We start from the raw sequence: 15,653 nt of genomic DNA on the forward strand, positions 1-15,653 counted from the left end.
TTCTTACCTTTCATAACTATTGCAAACTTTTCTGTGTTTCTGTCAATGCCTGAAATTGAAAAGCCTCTTTAAGCTTTAAGAAAATTACATCATCACTTCTATTCATCCAATGTAGCAGAGCATTTTCCCAATTTCTCTCAGCTACACTAAACTTAAATGCATTAACTAATTTTCAGAGTAGCAACTCTGTGTGTAAGCTCATACTCCAGCACTTTAGCTAAAGTAATATTTGAACAGCAGGACCTGCACTTTGAATTTAACTCAAGTTATGATAAGCGAGCTGCTTGTCCACCGCTGGTTATACATTATGGTATATTGCTGAACATAAATCCTGAACAGTGGTGTGTTTTTAAAGTCCTCCCACTGTTGTTTCCAATGTTGAAACTAAATCAATGTTTAACATTCAGCCCCAAGAAATCAGCTAAAAATGTTATTAGAGTGAAGTTAGCAGCGATAACTCCCCACACAGACTCTGACCTTTAAAGATTTGTTTTAATTAAAACTATTTCAAGCTTTGTTTGCCTTCAATACAAGGTGTAAACTGCATGTTTGTTTGTGTTTGAGACTAATACCTCGTAAAATAAAATTCCTCTCTAGTGTTTTGCCTGGTTCTGCTGGAGGTTTCTTCGTGTTCAAAGGGAGTTTTTCCTTTCCACTGTCGCTAAAAGCATGCTTAGTGTGAGGGATTGCTGAAGCATCACTGAGTGATGCAATCAGCTGGTTTTCCTTAGATAGTAAACTTTGAATCAATCTAACTGGATGATCTGGTGAACTGAAAAGAACCTTGAGATGACATGATGTGATTTGGAGCTATAGAAATAAACTGAATTGAATTAAATATTACTTGCCATAAAGCTTTTTCTGTGTCTGACTTCATTAAAGCTCCTTTTTAATGTCAAAATGATCTAATCTACTCATAAAACTATTTTATTTTTAGTAAGTATTATTCAGATCAACAAGTAAAGCACTGATTGGTATTTCTATTACTTTATAAGACCTCCATTGTAATTAGGTTTCTAGTTTGTAGTTAAAACACAAGCGTCAAAAATAAAACATGATCTTTTTTTATAAACCTCGTTACAGGCAGCTGGGCATAAACTCGATCTGCATGAATGTCTGCTCTACTTTCTGTAAACTCAGTAAAGATAAAATTAGAAGTTTGGGGGTTAAAACCAGGTTAATGATCCCAGAAGGAGCAGAAGCTGCTTCCTGCTTTCATTCACTTCCTCGGGAATTTGCACGTCAGCAGGAAACACGTTTGCTTAAAACAATCAATAGATATTTACATTTCTATCACCAATAAAGCCCCTTACTTGTGTGTTGTCTCAGAGCTGGACTGAAGCTGGAAGATAAGGAGCAGTTTTCACCGCGCAGCAGAAAAGATTAGCAAGGTGGGAGGGACCGGAAGTTATAAACAGCAAATACATTCTTCTTCTTCTTCGTCTTTGCTATTGTGGCGGATCGCAAGCATATCGCCACCTACTGTACATGAGTGTGTAGCAACATTACCGTACATTAAAAAAAATCTATTTTTTTATTTTGTATTCTGTAGATAAATAAATAATGATTTCCCCAATCTTTAAATATCTTTTATATTTATATTTCCCAATATTCCTTTAAGACTCCATTCTTCTTAATTTCTCCCTTTCATGTTCATAAGTTTTACAGTTCATCAGTACCTGTTCTACATTTTCTTTTTCTCCACATTCTTCACATTTATCATTATTTTTCCTCCCTATTAAATATAAATTGTACACAATACATTCCCGGAGTAGAGAGTATTTATAATTTTTATTTTAAACTTAGTGAGCAAGAAAACGCTAGACCTGTATGCAAGACTGCTTGAAAAATGAGATCAGTATAACTTCACATGATGCTCCACATTGCGACTTTACTCTCATAATTTTACAACTTTATTCTCATATTTTTATAACTATAAAAACTAGATATATTTTTTTATTTTAGGAATAATGTCATAACAATACGAGAATAAATTCGTAGTACTGCGAGAATGAAATCATCATCATAGCACAATCGGCATCTGACGGTGTTGCGCCAAAGTAGTGTCGACCATAGATATCCATAATAATAATAATATTTATGGATATCTATGGTGTCGACCGCTCCAAGATGGCGCCACCAAATCTCGTCAGCGCCCAGAGACGCAGCTGACTGGTAGACTGCGGTCTGGAGGCTAGCTGCACTGCGCAGGTGTACTGCGCACACCCGGAAAAACAAAAGCAAATCCAGCAAAGCATGGATAGAAGGATAAGCCCCGTTTCTCGATCGGTTAGTGCGTTTATTCACGTAAACTCAACAGGTTCAGTTTTATTTTTCAACAATTTCCCTTAGTAATGACAATTTCTCTGTAAACACCGTAATCTGTGATGTTTTTTATTTCAAGTCTTATATGGGTCTTTCCCACACCAAATATAGTATGTATGTGCTCTAAATAAAGTTTTCCAAATAAAACCAATCTGATCATTTACCTTTTCTACTTAGCTCTAGACTTAGATTTATTTGTCATTTTGTTTACACAAGTGTAAAACAAAAACAAATTTCGTTTGAAACAAATCTAACATCTATTTTAACTAAAGTGGAAATATTAGATCTAGGGCGAGCAGTTGTCTCCAGGGATCATCTAATGATTTAATACATGTAATCTTAGTATTAATCCAGCTGTTGTGGAAGGCTTCACAGGTTAGTTGGAATCAGAAGAGTTTGATGAAGGCAAACAGGTTAGAAATGAAGTAAAAGAGAAGCTTAAAAGGCAGTTAGATTAGAAGGCAAACCAACTAAGATCAAGCCTGACTGACACGTTGGAAAAGGAACAACTCAGGAGAGAAACTTGGTGAATTTTACCTTTATTTTTTTTAGATGAAGCCTCTTATCTGCCAGACAGAATGTCAGAGATTATTGAAGTGTTTATAATGAACTTGAAGTTAAAATGTAATTGCTATGTCGTCCCTGACCTGGTTGAAGCCATGACAGGTCGCAGGCGCAGAGCTGGAAGGGCTGCAAGAAAGAGGAGCCAGAAACGTCAAGGTGGCGTCTGCTCAGGTAGAGAAAGCTGTTCCCTCGTTCCTCCGCAGCACTGATCCATCACAGACATACTAACACTCTTCATTTTGTTCTGACCTCTCAGTCTCTCTAGGCCACCAGCCTCAGTACGTGAGGCTGATGAGGTTTCTTCACCGGAGAGGATTCTCCCAAACACTCCTGCAGCCGGCTCTGTTCTCTGGTACCGCTCTGCTCTGCTGCCTTTGACATATTGGCATTAGGAAAAGTCAGATCAGCTGTTTCCAGGGTGTCCTCAGATCTCAGGAGAAATACTGAAGACATCAGACCAAATGATCCCAGATGCCACACATAGAAAAATGCATTTTATTATATTCTAAAACTTCAGTCAGGCTCTTCAGCCTGATTCCATCAGGAAGGAGGCTGAGAAACCATCACCCACCTGCCTCCCTATTAACTGTCATCTCCAGGAGTCTTTGGCCCATTCTGTCTATGAAATCAGTGCACTTTATAAATACTCAGGGACTCCAGAAACCACTTTTTTTTAACCCATTCACTTTTTCTTCATGGTCTGATGTCTAAGGATATTTTCCTGAAACCAGGGGATGTCTTATAATCTACAGAGCTCAGCTGCTTTATCATCAATGAGGTTTTCAGTAGAGATTATTTCTGCACCATTTCAGGATGCATCATTCAACATATTTGTATTTAGCTTGTGATGGAATTGAAGAAAATAGGAATAGTCTTTATTGTCCCCCAGTGGAGAAGTTCATATCTAAGCAGCATGTTAATGGGAGCATTTAGATTCACACAAAGAGGTAAAATACACTGTGTCGTAATCTGTCTTATTCTCCAGACACAGGCAGAGGACTGCGGACGCTTCAGACTATCAAGGTAACTTTAGACTAGTTGATAAAAATCTGTTTAGAATAATTGTGAATCAAACTTCTTTACTTTCCTGAAGGTTTTTCTGTTTTTTAATCTAAATGTAAAAACAGAGAAGAAATAATGTGGACAAATTCAGAAACATTTCTGTCTCCATGTTGAGCAGCCAGGCCAGCTGCTTGTTTCTCTCCCAGAATCCTGCCTCCTCACAACATCCACCGTTTTGAGCAGCTACCTGGGGCCGTTTATCAAGAGGTAAAGGAACAGTTAAGGGGGCAGATTTCTCTGAAATTGCCTCTTTTTTTATGAGGGAAGGATTTCATCAGCATGTTGAATCTGTGTCTCGTCTGCAGCTCCAAGCCCCACCTTTCTCCTCTTTTGGCGCTCTGCGTCTTCCTGGTGTGCGAGCGCCATCGTGGGGAGGCCTCTGATTGGTTCCCCTACATCGACGTGTTGCCCCACTCTTACACCTGCCCCGTTTATTTCTATGATGACGTCCTGGATGTCCTACCAGCTGCCCTGAGGAGGCGGGCCTTAGAGCAGAGGGAGGCGGTGCGGGACCTGCACTCCTCCAATCAGGATTTCTTCAGGTCAGCTGAGCCGCCGTTATTCCTAAATTAGACATTTACTTTATTTGAATGAATAAATGAAGATGCCTCTATTAATGACAGTATAATTCATACCTTAAACTGATTGATTCAACAAACAAATAAACAGGCAACTGCTGTGAAAAGGATCAGATTTAAGGACTTAAAGAAGGAACCAAAGTGCAGAGAGAATCCTGCAGGAGGTGGAGCATCTGAATATGATCCAATAAAATCATTATTTCTTTCCTAAACATCAGGGATTATAATTTAATGTACTCAGAGAAGTTATGTGTTGATTTAAAGATGTTTCAGTTATTTTTATATCTTAAAAGAAATCACACAAGCATAAGAGGTATGTTTGTTTTGTTAATTAAGAAAATCTAATAATATAATGAGATTAAAGTCATAATGTTAGGTCTATGGGATTAAATTAACGAGATTTAATTAATAATTTATTCAAATAAAGGTTTGATTTAGGCCTAAAAGATTTAAATAGTAAAAAAAAAATATGAGATTAAAGTTCTGAGCTTTAAAGGCGGACAATTACGAGATTATTAACAAAATTAGTAGTCCTAATTTTAGGCCTAGGTGATTAAAGTTGTAAAATTGTGAGATCATAGTTGAAATATTACCAGAATAAAGTCATAAAGTTACAATAAAAAGGCATACTATTAAGTCTATGAAAAAAAAAATGTAACATAATGAGATGAGTTGTAATAAAACCAGAATAAAGTCGGACATGACGAGATTAAAGAACAATTATTGGAATTAGCATTCAAGTCCTAAAATTATGAGATTAAGCTTATAATATTACCAAATTAAAGTCATACTATTATGTCTATTATAATAAATTTATAATATTACTAAAATAAAGTCCTGCCATTAAATGGATTCAATTTTAACTTTACAAGAATAAAGTTGTAATATAACGAGAATAAAGTCAAAATATTCAGAGATTAAGAAAAATCCTACTTCAATGTAAACTCCTCAGAAAAAGTCATCTTTCCCCTCAAGGAAACGGCTGCAGTTTGGGTTTAGCTGATTAATCTATCCAAGCTTTCAGCTTATTGAAATCAACTTATTTTTTTCTTATAATGTTATTGGCTCTAATATTATTATGACTTCATTCTCATAATCGTATGTCTTTATGGTTGCAGTAAAAAACCTTCATCTTATGAGGTAAACACCTGATCAGTCCTGCGTAAAAACTGATATTTACTAAATGTAATGAGCTAATAAGCAGCATTAGGATGATTGTATCTAAGAGGATTATGACTGTGATGAGAATAGTGATTCTGGTTAAAGGCAGAATTGAACTGTTTTATAGAACGAATCAGATGAGGTTTAAAGCTCTGCCCCCTATAGGAGGACAAAGAAGCTGAGCTGCATTCAGACAGAAAGTGCCACACAGTGAGGCATGGTGGAGGCAGCATCATGCTGAGGGGTGACGTTTGAAAGCAGCATAAGGGGGAAAACTAATCTGGTAGAGAGAGACCTATGGCAAGAAAATCAAAGCAATATTACGTTCCTTTATCACATCAAACCAAAAACAGTAAAAGTGTTTTTGCATCAGTCCAGCTGAAGCTGTTTGTTTGATGGGTCCAGGACTCTGCGTCCGGTTCTCCGCCGTCCCACAGAAGACGTGTTCACATACGAGGCGCTCAGGTAGAGAAACGAGCAGACCTTCAGCAAACCTCTCTTTTGCTGCAGCCCCTACATAACGCCCCCCCTCCTCCCCCTCCTCAGGTGGGCGTGGTGCAGCGTGAACACGCGCTCCGTCTTCATGTCCCGCCCGGCCAGCAGCTTCCTGTCAGGACCAGACGATCACGCTTTGGCCCCTTTCCTGGACCTGCTGAACCATCGTCCGGACCTGCAGGTAAGGCGGAGTGTTCAGTCTGAGCTGTAGCTGCTGCTTTAGCTCCCAGCTTCAACCTCTCCCACCAGGTCACAGCAGGTTTTAACCAGCTGACGAAGCGCTATGAGATCCGGAGCGTGTGCGGGACACAGCGCTACCAGCAGGCCTTCATTAACTACGGTTCCCATGACAACCAGCGCCTGCTGTTGGAGTACGGATTCGTGGCGGCAAACAATCCTCACAGCGTCGTCTACGTGGAAACTGGTAACTCAAAGTCTCTGATGGAGTGTTTTTTTTTTTAAGTCTTTAATTGATTTTCATCTTTTATCTTTTCCCCATAATTCCTCAGATCTTCTGTGTGACGTTTTAAGAGGCGATAAGAGTTTGGATCAGAAGATGAAGTTTCTCAGGGAGAATCAGTTCCTTCAGTACGTTTGTTGCCATGTTTCTCCTTTCTCTTCTTAACTAAAGGGATTGTGGAGGAGTTTCGCAAATGTTTTCTCCACTTTAAAAAAAACGCACATGAACGACCCTGTACCCGCTCCCGAGAGGGAACGCCTATTAAACACGTGCGAGTGTGTGCACGAGCCCATTTCTCCTCGTGCACGCTCTGTTTATAAAATGCTGTTCTCATGATGTAAGCTTACTCTGTCCGAACGTCCGCCCTATATCCCTCCATCACTACATACAGCGGGGGCTATATAGTGGACGTTACAGCAAACTGACCGTTCAGACAGATGATCACTGCTTTTTGCTTTCCCTCAGTCACATATCTCCTTCTCCACTTCGCGGGGGCTGCTCTCCGTGCAAAGCATTCTGGGATATATCTGCCTCTTCTGAGGACTTTCTTTTCTTCTGCTAGACTTAGTAGACACTTTCTCTTACGACCTTCGGCCATTTTCAAAGAACCACAGTGAGAAAGGTGAGCTTCAACGACTGTCTGAAACCGTAGCTCACCACAGATATATGCCTGAAAGAAAAAGATAGCTAACGTCACGTAGGACGGCCTTACGTAAACATATCACCAGAATGATTGACAGTTAGGGGGGCCACTGATTTTGATGATCCACCGGGAAATAAAAGGTCGTCCTCTATACCTTTAAGGTTTAAATGTTTTATTGTTGCTTTAATTAAATATGTATCCTGTAGCCTGGATGTCGTAACTGAGAGAAAGTTGCGCTAAATAACAGCTCTAATCAAATAAATCTTAGACTTTTTATTTAGTTTCCCTTCAGGATAAGAAAAATATATTTGAACTGAATGAAGTTTAGTCCTGAACTCACCAGTCTGTCTAACAGAGGCAGTTGGATGGATTTAAAGAACGACTGGCTTTAGTGATATGAATCATAAAATTGTACAAAACAGTTGTATGAAACACACAATCATGAAAATAAAATACATGCAATAAAATAAAAAAATAAAGTAAAATAATAGCAATACTTGGCCAAGTGCTAATTCTCAGCTCTAGATATCTTGGGTGCACCCTCTTAATCTGAATTCAAATTTTTAATAAAAAATAGATGGATTAAATTCAGGTCCAATTCAGGTTTGACTCAACATCCTTCACCTGAGGAGAATGTCCACCACAGCGGTCTGTTCTAATGTCCGAAATAAATCTTGTAAAAAAAATAAGGTCTTAAATCCCAGACTTAATCCTGTACTAACCCTAAGGTCACAGGATGGTGAAATACACGTCACACCCTGTGGGTCACAGAATACAGTGGAACGTATCTTTTTACAACAGCGGCCGGTCCTGTTTGTGTTGTAATGTGAAAAGCTGAACAGCGTTCCTGAGTTCAGCAGTTCTGCCAGAATCACTTCCAGCATCAGGATCTGCTGGATCACAGCAGGACGATGAATCCATCCCAGGGGAGTCACAACCTTTTTGAAGGTTGGATTCTCTTCCTTTATTTACATGATCAAATGACACAATGTTAACAAAATATTATGAGAATTTCAATTTTAACAAACCAAGGGGGACTGATGGCCTAGTAGGTTAGAGCGGTGCGCTTCTGCTCTGAGATGGTTGCAAGTACCCGGTTGGACGCCCACAGCCTGGGTTCCTGAGCAAGACCCTTAACCCCACGCTGCTCCCCAGGCGCCGCACAGTGGCAGCCCACTGCTCCCCAAGGGGAGGGGTTAAATGCAGAGGTAAATTTCTCCAGTGTGTGATCAATAAAGTTCTAATATATATATATTGTATTTTAAAAATCATTGCCAAGTAGAAGGAACAGCAATGCATGTGCCTGACTGGACCTCAATGCATTGCTGCTGAAAGTACTAATGAATCAGCCAAATCATGCACACATTAGCTCATACTGACACAAGCAAAAACTCGGCCAGATGATGTCTCTCCATCTCTCGCCTCGATACTTAACATCCCAACCAGTCAGTACCTCACTGGATAAACTGATGCAAATTGAAAGAAAAGTTTAGTTGTTGTTTTTTTGTCCCTTTCTCAGTTTCCCTTTCCTCCATCCGAGCCTCACTTTGCCTTAATCGCCCATTTGTGTCTGAAAAACTTCCATTTAAAGACAGTGGTTCCCATACAGCAAGATGCGCCCCCTGGAGGAGAGGACTGTAACTGCAGGGGTGTTAGTAGAAATTTAAGAACCATTTTCCAAATTCTTTTTCTTTTAATTAAATGTTAGATTCTGGTCCACAGTAAAATAAACAGGTAAGAAACAGAGACACACTTGGTAGGGTTGTGATTCTTAGAAGAGGAGTGATTTCATGGGGCGGGGGGGCTCAGAAAGAAAGGTATGAAAACCAGAGCTGGAAGGATTTTTAGAGAAACTTAGAGATAAATTTTTTTCTCGTCCCTGCAGTAATCTGACGGTGTCCAGCGAAGGGCCCAGTTGGAGGCTGATGGCGGCTCTCAGGCTGTTATCTCTGCCACAAACCTTATAGTAAGACACACTTCCAGTCTTAATCCTCTCCGAACCCCGTTTGTCATCTTTGCCACGTTATGTTTTATTGAAATGGGTTTTTGTTTTGTTTTTTACAGCCACCTCTGGAGGGCAGCCCTGCTCGGTCAGGAGGTGGATGAAAAGATGGAGGCGAGGAGCAACCAGACAGCCAGGACTGTGTGCCAGAAGCTGCTGAACGAATCACTAATGGCTCTGCAAAAGGTGCACAGAAACATAGATGATAGTATTTCCTATAAAAACGGGTCTGAGACGTTTGTCTTTCTGCGTACGCTCAGATCGCCCAGCTTCTCGCTCACTGCGGGCAGCCAATCAGGGAGCAGCTGGAGGTGGCGAGAGCGTTACGGCAGGAGGAGAGGTGGATCCTGGAGAAATGTTTGACGGCGTTGAAGGACTCGGTACGTCCAGAAGATGAGACGTCCTCCAGTGAAGCAAAGATGGGAGCAGAGAGCTGCTGAGAAGACTTCCTGCAGCCGAGGCTTCCTGCTCCAGCTGCAGTTCACAGACTTTCTCAAAGTGCCTTGCAAAAGTATTCACACCCTTTGAAGATTTTTTATCAGACTCACTGTGTTTTAGCAGGGTTTTATCTAGCAACAGTGTCCATGAAGATGGAAGTAGATGAGTTTTAGATTTTTTTTATAAATGTTTGCAAAATAAATTTATTTTTTTTAATGTTTTTCATTATATTCAACTTCTTTTCCCTCTGATGCCCCAAACAGAGATATAAAAAAAAAATGGTGCAACCAAATACTCCTAAAGGCTATTAAGCCAACCTATGGAGTGACTATAGTTCATTTGTCTGTAAGTGAAACTCAGCAGAAATCCAGCTGGTCTGGGACGACTTCAGTGGAAAAGGAACGCATCAGAGGGAAAACTCGGCTTCTGAGCCATCTAAATACCACCATCAACTTAAACTGAAGCTTAGAGCAAAGAGAAGCAGCCTAACTGGCTGTGGTGGCTCTGGAGGGGCTGCAGAGATCCTCTGTCCAGTTGCCCTTTGCAGCAAACAACAGGGGGCGCTCTAACCAAACATAACCTTCTTTCTGGTCTGCACGCACTCCTTATGAATGAAAAATTATCAATCCCAGCACTGAGGCATGGTGGTGGCAGCATAATGCTGTGAGTGTAGAGAGGCTGTTCAGAACTGAAAGAGAAAATGGAGCCAAATACAGAGCAGTACTAGAGCAATATCTGTTAGAGGCTGCAGGAGACTTTAAGATGGGTGACCAGCTGTGAGCGTGCAGCCAGGGCTGTACGGTGGCCTAAAGTCCAGAACTAAACTGAAGTGAGAATCCAAAGCTGGCCTAATCCACATTCACAGACGCTCTACGTTTCATCCTGAGTTTGAGCTAAAACCTTCTGGCAGACATGAACAGATCTGTAGATCCTGTTTTAATGCATGTTTACAAGAATAGTTTTAGTAAGAAACCTGATTAACATGCTTTTATTTTAATACAATAGCTGAGACTCCAGTGTTTGATTATATTTTGACCAGTGGCGGCTCTAAACCTAACTTAGAAGGGCCCGGGTGAGGCCAGGGATTTTTCATATGGGCAGAAAACTAAGAATGAGCCTCAAGCATCACTAAGACAGTGAACCATTTCAGAATTCTGTTTCCTTCAAATGTACCGTTTGCCATGCAGTATCCAGGAACGCTAATGCTATCTGTTAGCTAACATTTTTTAAACATTCATTTCTATACGTGTCGTTTATTTTTCTGGTAACATTTCTAATTTTTTCCTGCTCCATTTTCTATAGATGTATTGTTTTTGAAAAATTGATAAATGTGAATAAAAACAATGTAGCTCTGACCTTTAATATATATATATATATATATATATATAAGACTCATATTTTCTGAAACCAATTAATAATTAAATTTAACTAATATTTTCTGATTATTCAAGAAAATAAAAGAGGTGACTAATAACAATGAAAATGAACAATTATAATTTATCTTTAACATTTTATAGCTGCAGCAGTTTTCCATCCATTTTTTTCCCCAAGTATTTATTCACAACGGGCTGCTCAGTGTAGTGGTGGGTAGCGCTGCTGCCTTGCAGCAAGGTTCCAGGATCAACTCCTGGCCCAGGGTCTTTCTGCATGGAGTTTGCATGTTCTCCCCAAGCATGCATGGGTTCTCTCCGGGTACTCCGGCTTCCTCCCACAGTCCAAATACATGACTGTTAGGTTAATTGGCTTCTCTAAATCCTCCATAGGAGTGTGTGTGAATGGTTGTTTGTCTCTGTGTTGCCCTGCGATGGACTGGCGACCTGTCCAGGGTTTACCCCGCCTCTCGCCCACTGACATCCTCAGATGGATTATTATTTATTTACACCCATCAGTGGATAGAAAAGCCTTTACTGACATGGTAATGAAGCTTACCAGGGCTGGTTATTATTACCTTAAACATTTTTAGGATGATGCAATGACTACAGAACTGTAATTTGAAAAAAAGATATGGAAAAGATTAACAGTTATTGTAACTATTGATTAACAAAACAGTAACTTATAGTTTCAACAGTTGCCTTTATGACGTCAACTTAAACCTTTTAGTCATCTGATAAAGGCTTGATAAGACAAATTACACAGAGAACCTCTAAAACTGCCTTACAATACTGTGACAATCAGAACTTAATTAAAATGTAAACTAAAATGTTGAAATCATCAAAGGAAATAAAACATTTAAGACAATATGAAGAAACATTTATATTACATACATTTATAACTGATGGGGCTATAAGAGGAAAATCCATCTGAGTCTTTATACAAAAACCTAAAGCAAATAAAATAAAGACATTTTCATTCTGGGTATATTATAAGGCTTCTGTTGGTAGAAATTAAAGTTTTGTATAAACTCTCAAACTGAAAGCAATAAAATCCTGACAGACAAAAGCTTGTTTTTATACTCTGCTATTCAGCCACATATTTTATTAAATCAGAAGCACACAGGAGATGTTGAGAGAGCAGAGAGCTGCTGAACGCACCACCAGGGCAGAGCGAGATGCACGAGCACGGCTGGCAGCGAAGAGTCTAAGGCAAAGCTGACACGTATTGAACAAGCGTGTGGGAAATTTAAACATGCCTACTTTTCTTATTGCACACTCAGATTGGAAACTTTGTGCTGAAGTTGGTGGAAGCAGCAGGTCTTCCATAAATCCTTCACTGGAGCGTTGCAGCTTCCTTTAGTGAGCTGGTCTTTTCTCAGCACTTTGTTCTAGGATGAAGTTAATTCTCTGTTTCAGGGGTAGAAATGTTAGCAGCAGCTAAACCCTTCTTTGAACTTTGAAGCTTTATTGTTCTCAAACAAATGGTTTTTATGATCGCTCTTCCTAAGCATTACAAAATGTAAACAAACTGTAAAATGGGATTTTTGGTCTTTAAAAACACACTTTGTATCTCGTTTAATGAGAATTAATAGTTTGGATTGACTGCAGCTCCTAAGGAGAAATAATGGAAACACAAACAGCCTTATTTTTCTAACCGATATTCTGATTAATCCTTCCTGGATTCTGTGCTCAACTGTTTAAAAAAACATTTAATGAGGAACGTTTAACATTAGAACTGCCATTAATTCCATTTGGAGAAAAAATGGGAATGCTTTTAATCAACTTCATTTGACTTCCAGAAAACATCTGGTCCCACAGATCTACGATCTATTAAAGCTGAACAACAGCCTTTTTCCTGTGATGGCGCTGGACGGTTTCCATAGCGACTGTGGCTTCATAGAGAGGAACAGCTTCTTCTGTCTGAGGTCTGCAGAGAATAAGAACCATTATGAGTTTCCTGCTCTGACTTTTTTTAGTTAATAATAAAAAAAACGTGTTGAAAGTCACCTGAGAACTCCAGCCGACATCTTCTCCACAATGTCCTTCAGGATATCTGACCAACATGTTAAAGAGTAAAACTGCAGAAACCATTACATTGATCAAAGTCCTTCATTTGGGGCCTTTAAAGATGAAACAGCCTTTTTTTTTCTTCAGGGGAGAAAAGTTTCATCAGTGCAATGAGTTGGTTTTTCTTCCACTGACAGAATTAAATATTTGCACACCTCCTCTGAAATTTGGCTCCACTGCAAAGAATTAAAATCCAAGTGAGCGTTTTTTTCTTAAATTGAGAGCATTTTTTTTTTCTTGAGACACTTTGCTAATGAAATAAGACATTAAGAAGTCACATTTAAAACAAGAAAAAACAACTAGTCTCTTATTCTAAGTGCATAGTATCTAATTATCTTATTTTAAAGTTAAAATTACTCCTTCCGTTGACATACCATCTTATTCACCAGCTCAAATTAAGGGTAAACACACTCATTTTAACTAATGTTGACATTATTTTTTTTATCAAATCTCTTTTGCCGGATGCTGCCGGTTTGATTCTGAATGAATAGTTTGAATGATTAAACTATTTTTCCCTTTCATGAACCTCTCTAGCAGACAAACTATCAGTGGGATCAAGCTTAAAGCCTTTTAAAAAGTGACTAATTAGCTGTATTAAAAAAATCCAAACAAGCCCAAAAGTTCTTCTGTTTAGGATCATTTTCCTGTTTGAAAAACCGATTTGTCCTCAAATAGATAATCACAGGAAGTAAAATCTATATTTGTTTTTTTCCACCTACTTTGTGCAAAGCAGCTCTTCTGGCTGTATTCACCAAAGTTTAAGAAGTTAAAAACAATCCACTGGACTTTGTTTTTAAGTTTGAAGATGTTTTGCTTCCCATCCAGGAAATTTCTCAATTCAAAATGTCTGAATTAGCGTTGAGTTCCAAGCTTTATAGAGTGGACCAACAAAGCAGACTGGTTATGGCTTAAAAAACAACTAAATTCACCACATATCTCATCAATGCAGCTGACTCCATGTGGTTTATCTTTTAATGTGAACTAAAGCCAGTCGTTGTGTAATCCCTCTGCCCATGGACCAAGTTTTGATTTCAGAGGTGGAGGGGACGCAAGTCTTTTTTAATAGAACTAACTTTTTAATATAACTAACATCCATTAAAAAACCCAATTCAGCATCAGATGTTAGTAAAGTGAGCTTCTCAGGAGTGACAGCAGTGAGAGCCAATCACACAAGAGAAGACGGCGGGCCAATCAGGAGCTTATGGGCGGTGTAAACTGAGGGTAGCGCGCTTTAGTTTGAGCTGTGGTTTTCCGCTCGGTCCTAGTGCTCGTAGAAAGTCTGTGTACTGTAGCGTGAAATTGTTCTTTGGACAGTAAAACCTGCAGGGGACCGAACGGACGCTTGAAAAAGTGCATGGGGACATGTATCCCCCCCTCAAATTATGTCCATGCCTCTGCAGAGTTAAAAAGTTGGTTTAAACGAATCATTAAAGCCCAGAATGGATGTGAACTTCCTGCAGCTTAGATTAGGTGAAGGATACGGAGGTATCGCCCTTGCTGCGCTGCTGAAGCAGTCCAGACCTCTGGGTTGAGGAAAGACACAGAGGCTGATTTCAGATGCAGTAACCTGCAGTCTGGAGGGTCCAGCTGCAGACAGAACCAACAGAACGTCACTGGAACCGGTCCTTAGAACCTGAACAGAGCCTAAACAGGAACCGGCCTCACCTGCAGGTTCTTATGGGATGTGACCCAGTGGCCGACCACCCCCAGCACACTGATGATGTCATGCTTGTGAGGGAGAAGTTTCCTCTCCTCACCCTCTTCCTCATCTTCATGCAGACGGACTTAAAGGGCAAAAGGGGCGGAGCTTAGCTATTAAATCCTTAGATGTTAGACCCATTCATGCTTCTCCTGCAATGCTTTGCTTTTCATTTGTTTTACCTTCAGAATCCACGACTATATCCACTCCCAGACCCCCCGTCTCCTCCAGGACCACGGATAGCAGGTCAGATCCGCTATGCACCGGGATAACTCTGGCTTCAAGAACAGAAAGACAACCACAGCATTAAGTAAACCACTGTGCCTGATTTTACAACTCAATCCATTTTTCAGTTCCACATATACATTTTGGCATCAACATAAATGTTGACCTGCAAACCTTTGTATCAGTTTTTTCTAAATTATTGTCATATCATAGGGAAGATTTATAGGAAATGTTAACAAAAAAAACACCCAAATATTAACCAAACAAATACAATAGATCTAAAGCTTCTAAAAGAGAAACCGAGGGGAGTAAAAGACTGATGCAGAGTTTTATTGTGGCTCCTTCAAACCTCTGGGTTTATGGCAGCAATTTTATTCCATTATTGTTAAAGCAATATATACATACATAGTGTTGCTTGAAAGTTTACATACCCATCCATTAAAGATATAAAAAATTAGATGCCAGTAAAATAAATTAGTTAAAAAAGGAACATTTCAAAAACAAAATAAAGTAAACTGTAAAATGTATATTTCCTTTGCATGTGGCAGAAATCGGTCTGTG

At 39.5% G+C, this 15,653-nt stretch overlaps 3 protein-coding genes across 3 annotated transcripts in view; 1 reads left to right on the forward strand and 2 right to left on the reverse strand.

Moving 5' to 3' along the window:
* LOC107105240 (carbonyl reductase [NADPH] 1-like) overlaps positions 1-1,401 on the reverse strand; it is a gene marked incomplete at its 3' end in the record, with an annotated part of 7,624 nt that extends 6,223 nt beyond the window's left edge. The window contains exon 1 of the mRNA XM_015405365.1: positions 1,314-1,401. The remainder of the gene's footprint in view (positions 1-1,313) is intronic.
* An 824-nt stretch (positions 1,402-2,225) lies between these two features.
* Positions 2,226-10,350, forward strand: setd4 (SET domain containing 4). Its single transcript, XM_015405364.1, has 14 exons — positions 2,226-2,289; positions 2,983-3,060; positions 3,146-3,241; positions 3,875-3,912; positions 4,070-4,158; positions 4,257-4,493; positions 6,096-6,155; positions 6,237-6,366; positions 6,435-6,609; positions 6,695-6,773; positions 9,174-9,254; positions 9,353-9,476; positions 9,551-9,738; positions 9,772-10,350. Exons 2-13 carry the CDS (start codon positions 2,985-2,987, stop codon positions 9,728-9,730), a joined length of 1,365 nt encoding a protein of 454 aa, XP_015260850.1. The 5' UTR covers positions 2,226-2,289; positions 2,983-2,984; the 3' UTR covers positions 9,731-9,738; positions 9,772-10,350.
* Positions 10,351-12,602: 2,252 nt separating this feature from the next.
* Positions 12,603-15,653, reverse strand: part of cryzl1 (crystallin zeta like 1) — a 15,323-nt gene continuing 12,272 nt past the window's right edge. The window contains exons 8-12 of the mRNA XM_015405366.1: positions 15,050-15,145; positions 14,834-14,952; positions 14,650-14,755; positions 13,109-13,154; positions 12,603-13,028 (exon numbers count right to left, since the gene is read on the reverse strand). Of these exons, the coding sequence (XP_015260852.1) occupies positions 12,932-13,028; positions 13,109-13,154; positions 14,650-14,755; positions 14,834-14,952; positions 15,050-15,145 (464 nt within the window). The 3' untranslated portion in view covers positions 12,603-12,931. The remainder of the gene's footprint in view (positions 13,029-13,108; positions 13,155-14,649; positions 14,756-14,833; positions 14,953-15,049; positions 15,146-15,653) is intronic.

Source organism: Cyprinodon variegatus, unplaced genomic scaffold (genome assembly GCF_000732505.1).
Source record: "Cyprinodon variegatus isolate N-32 unplaced genomic scaffold, C_variegatus-1.0 Scaffold2185, whole genome shotgun sequence".
NCBI classification, from domain to species: domain Eukaryota; kingdom Metazoa; phylum Chordata; class Actinopteri; order Cyprinodontiformes; family Cyprinodontidae; genus Cyprinodon; species Cyprinodon variegatus.